The 13,372-nt window shown below is 62.9% G+C and overlaps 2 protein-coding genes across 2 annotated transcripts in view; one reads left to right on the top strand and one right to left on the bottom strand.

The window, feature by feature from the left end:
• Window positions 1-256: 256 nt before the first annotated feature.
• On the bottom strand, window positions 257-7,701 carry CHLRE_09g398104v5 (uncharacterized protein). The gene is made up of 10 exons (XM_043065875.1): window positions 7,461-7,701; window positions 7,046-7,351; window positions 6,464-6,527; window positions 5,953-6,030; window positions 5,687-5,743; window positions 5,039-5,169; window positions 4,542-4,665; window positions 4,116-4,190; window positions 3,628-3,720; window positions 257-3,194 (listed from the first exon to the last, which is right to left on the bottom strand). Exons 2-10 carry the CDS (start codon window positions 7,129-7,131, stop codon window positions 3,030-3,032), a joined length of 873 nt encoding a protein of 290 aa, XP_042921321.1. The 5' UTR covers window positions 7,132-7,351; window positions 7,461-7,701; the 3' UTR covers window positions 257-3,029.
• Window positions 7,702-8,061: 360 nt separating this feature from the next.
• Window positions 8,062-13,372, top strand: part of CHLRE_09g398067v5 (uncharacterized protein) — an 8,406-nt gene continuing 3,095 nt past the window's right edge. The window contains exons 1-13 of the mRNA XM_043065873.1: window positions 8,062-8,352; window positions 8,444-8,508; window positions 9,310-9,388; window positions 9,656-9,742; window positions 10,196-10,338; window positions 10,580-10,697; window positions 11,141-11,299; window positions 11,507-11,595; window positions 11,900-12,008; window positions 12,310-12,389; window positions 12,668-12,772; window positions 13,020-13,100; window positions 13,325-13,372. The exon at window positions 13,325-13,372 is cut by the window's right edge and continues 26 nt beyond it. Of these exons, the coding sequence (XP_042921320.1) occupies window positions 8,280-8,352; window positions 8,444-8,508; window positions 9,310-9,388; window positions 9,656-9,742; window positions 10,196-10,338; window positions 10,580-10,697; window positions 11,141-11,299; window positions 11,507-11,595; window positions 11,900-12,008; window positions 12,310-12,389; window positions 12,668-12,772; window positions 13,020-13,100; window positions 13,325-13,372 (1,236 nt within the window). The 5' untranslated portion in view covers window positions 8,062-8,279. The remainder of the gene's footprint in view (window positions 8,353-8,443; window positions 8,509-9,309; window positions 9,389-9,655; window positions 9,743-10,195; window positions 10,339-10,579; window positions 10,698-11,140; window positions 11,300-11,506; window positions 11,596-11,899; window positions 12,009-12,309; window positions 12,390-12,667; window positions 12,773-13,019; window positions 13,101-13,324) is intronic.

Raw genomic sequence — 13,372 nt, 5'->3', positions numbered from 1 at the left:
CGGGCTGGATATGGTGTAGGGCTCACATGCACACGCACCTCCGCTCACGCCCACCGCCGCATGAAGACACGCCGGGGGAACGCCTGGTGCGCCGGGCTGGATACGGTGTAAGGCTCCCATGCACACGCAACCTCCGCTCACGCCCACCGCCGCATGAAGTGTCACGCCATAACGCGTGATAACGGTGCTGCGTGGCTCACTGCCCCTTGCTGAGCGCACAGACTAATTTAGGTTGGCGAGATATCGATTCTGGTAAGACCTCTTGTTGGTTAAACGCGTATTACCACCGGCCGTGTATAGGCGCAGCGGGGTTCTGTCTGTGAAATCGCTAACCAGCAAGCCGTACCAGAGAGCTCGAGACAGAACAAGTCGTCTCGAGCTAGTGACCACACAAACAACGGCGCCCCAAGGGGGAATCGCCTCATCCGGATACGCAAATCCTTAGCCACGTCATAACGGCATCTACAAACTGCGTTCCAACGTACTTCACACCCGTAAAGCACCGCAGAATAAGACTAGCAATGACTCAGCCTTCTACCGTCCGGAGCCCGGGAGGCACCCGTTCCGCACTGACACTGCCCTAAACCCGACAGCCGCAACAACCCTAACCCTGACGTTAGGCAGCTTTCCCGGCACTATCCCTCGCCACATTCACTCGCATTGCAACACACACACACACCCCTCCCCCCTCCCCACTTTCACAATCCGTCAAAGCAGCACCTCGCCATCACATGACAGCTGTCATATGTGGAAAAAAAAGAAAAAAAACCCCGAAATCACGTGACACCTGTCACACGATATTATAAAAAAACTTATAATACATACGCCAGCACACGGTATCGCGTGACAGCTGTCACGCCCTGGCGTGTGACCGTGCATGCCGTGTCACCGCATGGTGTTTGCACGCATTACTTAGCATGATTGCCACTTAGAGGGACAAAACCCTGACTCGGAACTAGGTGGCGGGTTTTGTGTTAGGACGTGTGTCACTTCCCACGTCAGCGTGTTGCGTGATCTGGGCGTATCTCCACGCGTTTCCGTGTTAGAACGGTACAAGATGGGATGAATTACCTGTTAGCAACACGGCGTTGCTGAGCATCGTGTGGGTTCGTGGACGTTCGTAAGTCAGACCAGTAGCGCCCCGGAGCTGCGGCATGGGCGCGCTGGCGGCCCTTTTAGTGGGCGCCGTAGCTCAAACCTGCTTGTCAGAGTTTGAGCTACTTGATTTATCACTTAGCGATTCCAGAACATCTGACCACCGGTACACAGAAGCCGCCTGAAGGCTACAACGTGTAAACAATATTCGTGAGAGGCATCCTGAGCCACACGACCCGCCTGTTCTGCTAGCCGTCGAGCAAGGGGCTACAAGCAGACCTTAGAACCAGCGGGGCACATCACACGTACGCCAGCACACGGTATCGCGTGACATCCGCAACCGCCACTGTACTGGCCCGCCGTGCATGCTTGCGGAACAGTCTGAGTCTAGCGCACGCGGCCTGCGCGCGGAAGGTAACAAGAGAGCACCGGTAAGTGGCACCGACAAGAGCAAGGCATGCAGTGCACCATGAATTGTGGTTGCTTGCCCCGCAAATGATGCCGCAGTCCCCATCCCCCGTCAGACAGCGCTAAGACAGATACACATTTGCGCATTGCTGGACTGAGCCCAAGCACTCAACTCTGTGAATCGGTTTCAGCGTGGCAACACCGCTTTCCGCAACTTCGGTAGCATGTAAACCCTGCCTCGGCATACAGCGTGTAGCCGTCCTTCAGACCTTGTTGTGCCACTGCATGAGCGGATATGGTTAGCAAAAAGGAGGTGGCGGCTTTCAACGCTGCCGCGGAGGCGCTCGGCGTGGACGGGGACGAGCTCGGCGACCTTCTCTTTACGCTGTCGAAACTATCGGAGGAGCAGCTCAAATTCTTTCCAATAGCCGCTGGCAATAAGGCAATCGTTGCGTTTGGGTCCTCTCGCAGACTGCGCAACGCAACGATTGCCTTATTGTCAGCGCCTATCGGAAAGAATTCGAGCTGCCCCTCCGATAGTTCCGACAGCGTAAAAAGAAGGTCGCCGAGCTCGTCCCCGTCCACGCCGAGCGCCTCCGCGGCAGCGTTGGTGCGTGGCCCGCCCTCCGGACGATGTAGTTTAACAAGAGAAGGCCCTAGCGGGCTGATGGCTTTCATGGGCCGCTGCAAGTCCCAAGCACAGCAGGTGTGCGCTGGCCGGTGCTCCAAAAACAAGATACGACCCTTGGGACTGGCTGGTGCGACCGTTGGGCTGTGTGGCGGTGCCGCCGGCCTGCCAACCAAGCATTCAACGTCTGGAGTTTATCAACTCCTTGATACCCGCCTCTCCACGCCATGCTCGTGTCCCGCGCCGTGCCCACCACCCGTAACCCGCTGCTGCGGGTAAGGTAGCTCCCACCACATACCCTTACCTCGGAGCAGCATCCCACCAACACCCGCTCCGTTACTCAGTTGGCACTGACAACGTCCGCAGCCATGCCGTACCAACCATTCCCTACCAGAGAGGCATACCAGAGAAGCATACCGGTCACCGATGTATCTGCCACACCCAGCCAGCCATGCGCACACACTAGGCGTGCAACCACTGCTCGGCTCCTGGCCCCCGCAAGCTGCTGCCTGTGTGCGCTCCAGAGCCCCGCCGCATGCCGCAGCGGCCCGGCACTGGAGGGCCTTCTCCAGCGCCCATGTTGCAAACCCCATGTCGGCTGCCGCTGCATGTGCGCGTGTGAAGCCCTTGCAACTTGCAAAATCCGCTGCACGACACACACACACTCGCTGCAGCTGCTGCATGCAGATCCTGTGGCCTGGCACCCGCCATGCCATCCGCAGCCCTTGCTTTGCACCAACTCCACGGCCTGCCCACGCCCCTCCAGATACTCTGCCGCCCGCCGCCCCTGTGCCCCTGCTTTCACTCCACCGCACACAACCCAAGCCCTCCCAGGCACGGTGCAGGAGGTTGCGGCCACTGGGCCCGCCGCCTCGCACAATCCGCCTCCGCTTGCGCCTCAGACGACGCGCTTCCGCTTGCGCGCTGTGTACTTGGAGTCGGGCGCTATGTCGTAGCCCTTCTTGCGCATCTGCTCCTTCTTGCGCAGCACCCACTCCCGCCCCTTGCCGTCGCCCTTGCCGCTGCCCGTGCGCCGCCGCTTGTTGCGGTCGCGGCCCGCCACCTGCACGTGTTGGTGAGCAAGAGGGAAGGAAGCATGCAGGACCTTGTGAGACTGTGTGTGTACCGTATGCGTGTGTGTGTGCTGATGAGGGTCACAGAGGGGAGCCGTCAAAACGGGTGGTGGCGAAGGCCGCGGATGCTGGGCCGAGGCATGGTCGAGATTGCACTCCTGGGTTGCGGCGGCCTCGGCAGCCCCTGCGCAGCACGAAACCCCGTGGCTTCCCAGCCTCCTTGATTGCTGCCATCAGGGCCGCGGTACCCCCACAGCCCACGACCGCACCAGCCGCCCGCAGCAGCCCACCGCAGGGACCATCCCACCGCCCACGACCGCCCAAACGTACCCCCCCCCCCGACCGGCCCGCCCCGCGGTTCTGGGTTGCCAGTAGGTCTTTTGCGATTGGACTACCCCCCGGCCCCCACGCACACCCACACACCTGCACGTGCTCCGCCGCCGCCTCCTCCTCCTCGTCCTCAGGCTCACCGCCGTCCAGGCCCTTGGCGGTGGGCACCGAGATGGACGTGCCCACCTGCACGTGTACACGAGTGTGGGGTAAAGGGCACAAGGAAACATCAAGGCAAAGACCGTGTATGCGATGCACGTGTGTTCGGTCAGAGAGCACACGGTGTGTATTGTGTATGTGCGCCACGTATCGCCATGCCGCATGTGGTGTGTCCGCATCATCGGTATGCTTGGGGGACCGCAGAAACCGCAGGGCTGCGACTAGCACGTTGTAACAGAGTTGGAACCCGCACCTAGTCGTCTGGCATGGACGGGTACCGCATGCACGGCTCCCCGTCCACCCCCCCTGTTCCCCCCCCCCCATTTCGCACTTGTGATTTACGCACGCCGCTCTCCATGAATGGCTACCCGCCCACCCGCCCGCTCCCACCCGCCCGCTCCCACCCGCCCGCCCGCTCCCACCATGAGCACCAGGAAGTACTTCTTGGCGCGGGTGGAGTGCGGGTAGTCCACCACCAGGCCGCCGGAGAAGCCCACCTGGGGGGAGAGGGAGGCGGCAGAGGGAGGCGGCAGAGGGAGGGGGCAGAGGGAGGGGGCAGAGGGAGGGGGCAGAGGGAGGGGGCAGAGGGAGGGGGTCAGGAAAGATGAGCGCGTGTAAGGCGGCGTGGGTGGCCAGTGCCAGTTCCAGGCCCAGTGGAAGGCCTCCTGAGCCCACCCCGTCTCGTGTGACTACTTGGAAAACCTGGGCTCCACGCTGGAACGGCCCCCGCCAGCGCCCGGCAAAACCCCCAAGCCCCGCTCAGACGACCACCAGCCCCCTCAGGCCCTAATGCATTGGGTTCGGTTAAGTTTGGGCTGGTATCTACACCCCCCCACACACACACACACCTTCATTGCCGCTGCCACCAGCATCTCCGCCTGCTTGTGGTTCTCGGGGTAGATCTGCAGCACCGCCCGCGCGCCCCGCCGCAGCGACATGTACAGCGTCTCAAAGAAGCGCTTCATGCGCTTGCTGCAAAAGGGTGGGTGGGGAGTGTGGTAGGGCGGAGTGAGTGGTGTGGTAGGGAGTGGTGAGTTGCAGGGTGGACATTGGGTCACGAGGGGCTGTGCGTGGGGCCGCGCGGCGGGAGAGCGAGGGGTCCGGCTGGGTGCTGGGTTGCAGCGCGGGCGGTGTGTGAGTAGCAACGCAGCTCCATGCGTCCCGCCGCGCGCCGCCTGCTTCACCGCGCCATCCCCACCTCTCTGCCCCCAGACCCCACGCTCCGCTCCCCTGCCCCTCTCCTTTCACATCCCCGCTCCTCCGCCCCTCCTCCCCCACCCCTCCGCTCCTGCGCCCCTCCTCCCCCGCTCCGCCCCGCCCCGCGCTCCCCCACCCCTGCCCTCACCGCGGGTCGTGCCCCGCCCGGTCCGCGTTGCACAGCCACTGCACGGCCGAGATGGAGATGGCGCCGTCGAAGGAGCCGGGCCGCAGCGGCAGGCCGTGGCCCAGGTCGCCCAGCACCAGGTCGCCCTCCACCTGGGGCGAGGGCGTGTGTGCGAGGGGGGTGAGGGTGTGAGTGTTAGGAGAAACGCAAAATTCAACCGAACCAAGCCAAAGTAGCGGAGCCCCGGAGAGGGGGGTTGTAATTACCAGCCCAAACTAAACCAAACCACGCTGAAGTAGCGGGGGTGGGGACAATGCACAGGCGCGGGAAAGAGGGAGGGATAGGAGCGGGGGGGGGGGGGCAGGAGCGGCGCAGACGAGCGCATGCCGCAAGGCGCGGCCAGGACCAGCGCATCCGGGTGGGCCCGGTCCGGCGCCGCTCCTTCGCGCCACGCGCTGGTTGGTTTCCACACTTTGTGTACGCAGCGCGGTGTGGCCCCTCGCGGCCCCATCGCCCCCCCCCCACACACACCCTCCACCCTATGTCCCGACTGGTAAGACGCTCCAGCTGTGCACCCGCCTAGACACTTTGGGTCCGCGCCTTCGACTCCCCCTCCCTCCCTCCGCCTCCCTCCTCTCCCGCCTCCCTCCTCCCCTCCCCCGGCCTCACCTCCCGCTCGTGCGCCACATCCAGCATGGCCGCGCTGATGTCCAGCCCCACCCACACCTGCGGACAGGAGGTCGAACACCAGGCGCGGTGTTCAGTGATGGTGGTCTGGTGGGCATGTAAACATCTGCAACAACCGACCGAGGGAGCAGCCGTCCATGACATGCAGAGTGAGTACATCGCAGCATCAATAGTGCCGCCGTCCAGTGAGGACAGGGGCAAGCCCCACCCGCCCCACCCACACCTGGCCCCAACCACACCACCCACACCTGGCCCGCCTCGCTCAGCGCCTCGCCGCTCAGGCCGCTGCCGCAGCCCAGGTCAAGAAGCAGACGAGGTAGGCCGTCCTGGGGTGCGGCGGGAGGGAGGAGGAGGGGAGAAGGGCTGTGTGTTTGCCATTCCCAACAAGAGACCAGAGACGCGAAGACGCAGAACAAGACAAGTAGGGGTGGGTTGCGTTGTTGAGTTTGAGAAGTGAACCACTACCGGTATGTACAATGGGTATGTACACTGCCTTCCTCCCGACGCCATACCTACGGTACGCACACCCCGTTTCCGCCTTAGTGATAGCCCTGTCCCACACCCTGCCACGCACTGACAACTCCAGAGGTGCGCGTGTCCTCCTTTACTCCTGCTCCTGGCCCTGCTCCTGGCCCTGGGCCCCGGCCCATTCCCTGCCCAGCACACATGACCTTCACAACACAGAACCCTCACAAACTTACACGCACCCACCCCCTCACACCCTCAAACACACACATTCAAGTACGCGCGCACGCGCACCTGTGGCAGCGCCAGCAGCTCCAGCGCTCGCTCCGTGAGTGTGGACTGGATGTTGATCATGCGGCTGTGCGGCAGAGGGCAGCAGTGATGGTGATAAGGTGGTGGTGTGGGTGGTGTGTGGGTGGGGGGGCTGAGGAGGAGGAACAGCGCATGTGGTTGGGTAGCATTGTTGAGGGGTGTGGTGTGGCTGGGTGCACGTGGCTGGATGCGGAGTTGGGGGCCAGAGCTGGAGCGGGGTGAGGTAATAGCAGGTGCATTGATTGTGCATGCGTGTGCGAAGGGTGGGGTGGGGGATGTGGGGCGCATTCGGAACTCCAAGTGGAAGAGGCCGGTAGCGTGTGCGGTGGTGGTGCCAACCTGGGTCCACTGTTCGCCGCTGGAACCCCACCGCGACGTTCTCAGCAATCTGAGGCACCCGAGCACGCCGTACGCCGCGGCTACGTGCCGGCATCGCGAACCCTTATCCCGGGGCTCGTGCTTCCGATCCCCTGCCCACGCGCCACGTACAAAGGGTCGGTTTGGCAGCCTTGGCTCGGGTCACACTCTGCCGACAAGGCCTCGCAGCTTGCCCCCGTGACGCACCTGTTTGTTGTGTATTTGCGCGCCTCGTCCTCGTTGTAGAAGATGTCGGGCGGAGCCATATGCTCCGGGCGTTCGCCTTTCCCCATGGCTGCGACCGCTCGACGTAAGTTGCGCCGCCCAGGGCCCTTCGGCTATCGGCTGCTGGCGTGGACCAGCACAGGCGCCAAGTCTGCTAGAGAAGCGACTAGAACTAATTATCTAGAAGGCAGTAAAGCCGCCGTTGTTGGTCGCAGTGCCCGGCCGAGGTCCAGCAGCTGTGCCCAGGCGTGCTGCCTGCTGCTGTTTTGTAACCTCAGAAATCTTGGCCTGTGAGTTTGGTGTTGGCGAAACCGAGGAGAAGGGTTGTTTTTGTAGCAGACTAATAGTGAACAGTTGCGGGCAGGGTGTTAGTGGCTTCGGTATGTTAAATACTCACTTCCATCTCCTCTAGCTTTTGCAGAGTAATTGACTTGAGCGGCATGAGCTTGGGCTTGCACAGAATTTCGGTCAGGTTGCCCTTCTCGCTAACGACGAGGCCGGCTTTTGGAAGCACCTCCTTGACGCCTGCTGACTTTTGTGCGCTCATTTCGGGCCGGAAAGGAGCAGCGTCAGGCGTAAGAAGGAAAGTCCACTGCCCCGCTGGGGCCTTGATTACAGCGTTATGCTACTTACACTAGTATCTATTTTGCTCTATGGTCTGTGGGCTATGCAGGGACTACGGGCTTCACCCGCGTGCCATTGCACTGCCCTTCGAGCACCCAACAGACCCTCCGCTGTCCCAACAGACCCTCCGCTGTCGTCCCCCCCACCCCATGTATGCCCCTTTGGCCTTATCAAAGGGCAAAATTTATGACCATCAGCAGCATATCTGGTGGAACGTGTGCCCGACTGCGGGTTGCAATGGCCGTGGCAGACCCCTTGTTTCCCGCCACTTCCCGCCCAAACTACGCTGTGTGCGGAGCTATGGGCATTGCCGGTCAGCACAGTGCCCGCTTGACCCGCGCAAACTCCACAAAGTCAATATGTTAAAGGCCCGAGTTTAGGTCCAGACGAGTCGGCCGCTGCTTCGGGAAGGCACGGCCCCCATGCAGCTTTGGTCTGGAACCTTCCGCACCTGGGCATTTGGCACCCTGCCCAACTGCCCAACTTGCGTATTGAAACGCTTACTCGCTTGCGCTGAAGCTTTCAGGCCCACCGCGACTTGTTGCCATCCTTCTCCACACGCCTTCGGGTAGCACCTATCGCACTATCGGAAATGGCCACCGACGAGGTCATGGCGTCGCCCGTGGCGGAGGGCGATACTACCGTGGATCAGCCTGAGGTTGTTGGTAAGTGCGAGCAACGCATCGTTTGCGACAAGCAGCGCGAGATGTATCTGGAAGCATGCCGCCATATCGCTCGCTCTGGCCCTGTTTGCAGGCGAGCCCATGCAGGAGGACGACCTGGACTTTGCCGATGAGGTTGGAAAGGAAGTGAAGCTGACGGTGAGTAAAGTAGACCAGCTGTCGAGGGGTGCGCGGAGTCGGTGCTGTCCTGCCCATGTCGCGGAGACGTGCTGGTGTGTAGTAACCTGCGGTGGTCAACAAGTGGAGACTCCGGCACACGTGCGTAACTGGCGTGGGTATTTATCGAAGGCGCAAGAGTCTAGGGAGTAGAGAGGCATGCCAAGGGGGGAGGGAGCCGGGGTCTGGCCTGGTCTCGCAAGCCTCAAACACGGTCAAGCGGAAATGCACAGGCAACATACCTACTGTTGCACAGACGGCGTTGGGGTCAAGGTGGCTGTCAGGAGTGGGTGAGGGGCAGGCGGGGGTGTGGCCTGGGGCTTGGGGACCCTGGGGCAAGGCGCCATTCGGGTCGCCCTCCAGTGCGGTTGCAATCTGCCATGGGCTGAACGCGGCCGCGAGTGTGTGCGCTCCCCTTGCGGCACCGGCAGCACAGCCGCGGTGGGAAGATCCGGATGAGGGGCGGGTCGGGCCCTGCTTCCAGAAGCTTCCAGAGCGCGCCTTGGGCAGGCAGGCAGGCAGGTTGGGTGCTAGTTGCCGCTGTTGACGGCTGCGAACCTAGGTAACGCAGTCTCATTCTGCAAAAGGTGAAACCGTGGTAACAACCTCCCCAATAAGCTTGGCAACCGTTTGGCATTGAGGCCCGAGCGCTCAGGGCTACCCCGCACACACGTACAACCCCAGCCACCCCCATCCCACGTCCCACATACATATACACACACACGTACATTCACTCACACAAACCCACAACTCTCCAAACCCCCAAACCCCGCAAACCCTCAGGATGACGGCGGCTGTGTCAAGAAGATCCTGGCGGTGGGCGAGGGCTGGGAGAGCCCCGAGAAGGGAGACGAGGTGACCGGTGAGTGGCGCGGATGGCTGGGACTGGGCGGGTGAGCGGGTGCTGCTAGGGGCGGGCCAGGTGTGGGCTGTGGGTGGCGGCGGGGTGCCGGCGTGTGGGCCGCTGGTGGTGAGCTGCCGGGCGCTGCGTCTCTCTGCCTGCCGCTGCCCTGGCACGCCTCACCGGCGCCGTCACCCGCACCCCTTGCGGCCTTCAGACGCCTTCAACTGATCCACACCCCTACACACCTCTCACCCGCACCCAACCCGCGCAATTTCCCTCCCCCAGTCCACTACGTGGGCACGCTGGAGGACGGCACCAAGTTCGACAGCAGCCGCGACCGCGACCAGCCCTTCGTGTTCACACTGGGAGAGGGTGAGTAGGGCGAGTGGCGCAGGGGGCAGCGGTCTAGGGCGCACGGGGAGTTGTGGCAGGCTGAGCTAAGGCGAAGCAGCGAGCTGCCGTCCTCCCACGCGTCCTCCCACCCATCCTCCCGTCCTCCCACCCATGCCACACCCATGCCACCACCACATGCCCTACACATAATGTAGCCCTCCTTCCCGACTGCCCAACCCAACGCAACCACAACCCAACCCAACCCAACCGCTGCACCCTGTCAAACCCCTCCTGTTGAACATTAGCGTAAGCGACGTGAGGGAAAAGCGCTGACCCGGTGGGGTCCATTACTCCCCGTCGTTAGGCTCAGGTATATGAGTGCTGATCGCACAGATTCACTCCCGTCAACAACACCTCCCCCTCACCCAATAATCATGAGTGTAACCCCCCCCCCCCCCCGCCCCGGCCCGCCCCTCCTCCCGTACGCCTCAGGCCGCGTGATCAAGGGCTGGGACACGGGCGTGGCCACCATGAAGCGCGGCGAGAAGGCGCTGCTGATCTGCCAGCCCGACTACGCCTACGGCGCGCAGGGCAGCCCGCCCAAGATCCCGCCCAACGCCACCCTGCACTTCGAGGTGGGCGCGGGCAGGGGCAGGGGCGGGGGTTGAGGGGGCGGGACAAGGGCTGAGGCGGGGTCGAAGGCAGGGCGCTGAGGCGGGCGGGAGAAGGCACAGGTGGGACGTGTTGTCCGATTTATATACTTGATCTGCTGTATGTGTGCACGTGCGCCTCCTTTCGCCCCATCTGACTGCATGTGTGATCAACCCCCAACCCCCAATCCCAACCCCAACCCCAAACCCCAACCCCGAACCCCAGGTGGAGCTGCTGTCGTGGCGCAGTGTGAAGGACATTGTGGGCGACGGCGGCATCATCAAGTCGGTGACGGCGGAGGGCAGCGGCTGGGAGCAGTGCCAGGACCTGTTCGAGGCCAAGGGTGCGCGGGGCCGGGTGGGGCTGGGGTGGGGGCGGGGCGATGTGGGGTGGGGGCGGGGCGATGTGGGGTGGGGGCGGGGGCGGGGGCGGGGGCGGGGGCGGGGCGATGTGGGGTGGGGCTGGGGTGGGGGCGGGTGGCGCGGCGCGGCACGCGGGCGGTGTGGCGCCTGTGTGTCCGCCGCTGTATTGGGTCGTTACACCTGAAGCGCGCGCGGCTCCTGCGCTTTGTGCGCATCAAGGCCTGACAGTGTGTGGAGTGTATGGGTGGCGCTGTGCCCAGGCTCTTGCCTTTGCGCACTCAGTCATGGGCTTCGCATCCGCACCCTCGTCCTCACCCGCGTCCTAACCCCCGTCCTCACCCCCGTCCTCACCCGCGTCCTTACCCCCGTCCTCATCCTCGTCCTAACCCGCACGCCCCCACCCCGGTCGCATGCACACGTGCAGTGTCGTACAGTGCACGTGTGGCCGGCGCCGAGGCGCCCTTCGCCTCCGCCGAGGCCGTGACCTTCACGGTGTCGGAGGGGCTGCTGGTGCCGGCGGTGCGGGTGGCGGTCAAGACCATGAAGCGCGGGGAGAGGGTGCAGCTCAAGGTCAAGCCCGAGTGTGAGTGCAACGGCAGTGTGTAGTATTGGGCGAACCATAGAGCAAAATGCTTTTGAGATGAACACAGAAAGTTCGACCCATCGAGCTAGCCGGGCACCGCGCCGGCCCCGAATCACCCGGGCCTTACTCCGCTGCACTCAGCCAAACCCACCTGTTGCCATCTCTTTTTTCCCGCCGCCGCCGCCGCCTCCGCCGCCGCGCCCGCAGACGGCTTCGGCGCCGCCGGCAGCTCCGAGTACGGCGTGCCGCCCGGCGCTGACCTGGAGATCGAGCTGACCCTGCTGGGCTGGAACAACGTGAGAGCGGGAGCAGCGGCCGGGGTAGCAGCAGGGGTAGCAGCAGGGGTAGCAGTAGCAGCAGCAGGTTTTTTGGGGGGGGGGGGGGGCGGGTCCCGATGACATATGCTGTGATTGTTGCTTACTCGCTTGAGTCTCCCTCGTTGAGTTGCGCCGCACGCTCCTCCCAGCAACCCTCTGCCCTCGCGCTGCCTGCCTGCCCTCCGCCGCCTGCCTGCCGTCCTGGCGTCCTAAAACTACTCGCATGCAATACACAACGATCACACACACATACACACACACGCACATACACACACGCCCACAGGTTGAGTACTGCAACAATGAGAACACGGTGGTGAAGAAGACGCTGGTGGAGTGTGACAACGAGTACCGCCGACCCAACGAGGGCGCCAGCGTCACTCTGCGCGTCACAGGTGTGTGTTTGGTGTTTGGGGGAATCTCCATTCATGTGTGTGTGTGTGTGTGTGTGTGTGTGTTAAAAAAACGAAATGTGTGTGTGTGTATTGCGTGAGGGGTTGTTTCCGTCATTCCCAGTGGGTGGTGGGCTGTAGCTAGGGTCGGGGGTATCATCATTACGACAGCGCCTGGCTACCGTGCCGTACACCTTATATCACGTCCGCCTGTTGACTGTGTAAACTCCCCTGCTTCCTGCTTCCTGATGCTTCCTGATGCTTCCTGACTTCCTGTGGGATGCTTCCTGTTGCTTTGCTGCAGGCAAGGTGCTGCCTGACGGGCCGGTGTTCATGAAGCACGGCGAGGGCAGCGAGCTGCGCTTCGTCACTGAGGAGGAGCAGGTGGGAGGAGGCAGGAGGGGCGAGGGCTGTTGGGGCGAGGGCTGGTGGGAGGCGGAGGCTGATTTAAGGGAGCTAGGGCAAAGCTCAAGGGGACTGGAGGGGCATGTGACTGTGGCGGTGGCGGGCAGCAGTGTGTGCGGCGCGTGCTTTAAGCAGGGCAGCACACTCTTACTATCCATCATCGCAACTCCAGTGCGTCATCCACACCACCCTCTCCTCCTCTCATTCATTCTTCCCTCACTCCCCCCCCCCACACACACACACGCACACTTGCACAGGTGCCGGAGGGTCTGGAGCTGGCTGTGATGAAGATGAAGAAGGGCGAGACCGCCGTCGTCACCGTCAACGACCCCGCGTACGGCTACGGCGACAAGCCGCGCACGGTAGGCGCCGCGGTCCGCGCATGCCGCGCTTCTCTCCCCCCGAGCCCCGGTGCTTCTCGTGCTGCTCAGCAAAAGCTTGCAGCGCACCTACCTGTTGCGCACCCGCCTGATGATAACCGTTCTCGCCGTTCGTCCGCACATGAGCGCGCGCGCCTGCTGCTGTTCCCATGCGGTTAGTTACCAACGGCTGAGGGCTGTTGTGTGTGTGTCGGCCCGCCTGCCGCTGCCTCTGCGTCTGTCGCTGCAGGTGTCTGTGGAGGGCTCGGAGGTGGAGGTGCCGGCGGGCAGCCGCCTGCAGTTCGAGGTGGACCTGGTTGACTTCACCAACGTGAGTCAGTCGCGAGCTATGTGATGCGAGCTCTTTATGTCTGGGCGCCGGCACTGGCCTGCCAAGTAGTACTGCCCTATAAACCCTTCATGCTTTCTGCATCAACCCAGTCGCCGGAACCACGCAACCACGCACACATCCACAGCCGCATGGCTGGTATAAACTACGCAATCACGCCAACACCAACGCCCCAACACCACATGTTTTCGTACACGCCTCCACAGGCCAAGGAGACTTGGGAGATGAGCGACATTGAGAAGGCCCACGCCGCC

The sequence above is a fragment of the Chlamydomonas reinhardtii genome, chromosome 9, assembly GCF_000002595.2.
Source record: "Chlamydomonas reinhardtii strain CC-503 cw92 mt+ chromosome 9, whole genome shotgun sequence".
Lineage (NCBI taxonomy): Eukaryota > Viridiplantae > Chlorophyta > Chlorophyceae > Chlamydomonadales > Chlamydomonadaceae > Chlamydomonas > Chlamydomonas reinhardtii.
The sequence above is the reverse complement of the archived record's forward strand: the minus strand, read 5'-3'. Positions and strand labels throughout refer to the sequence as shown.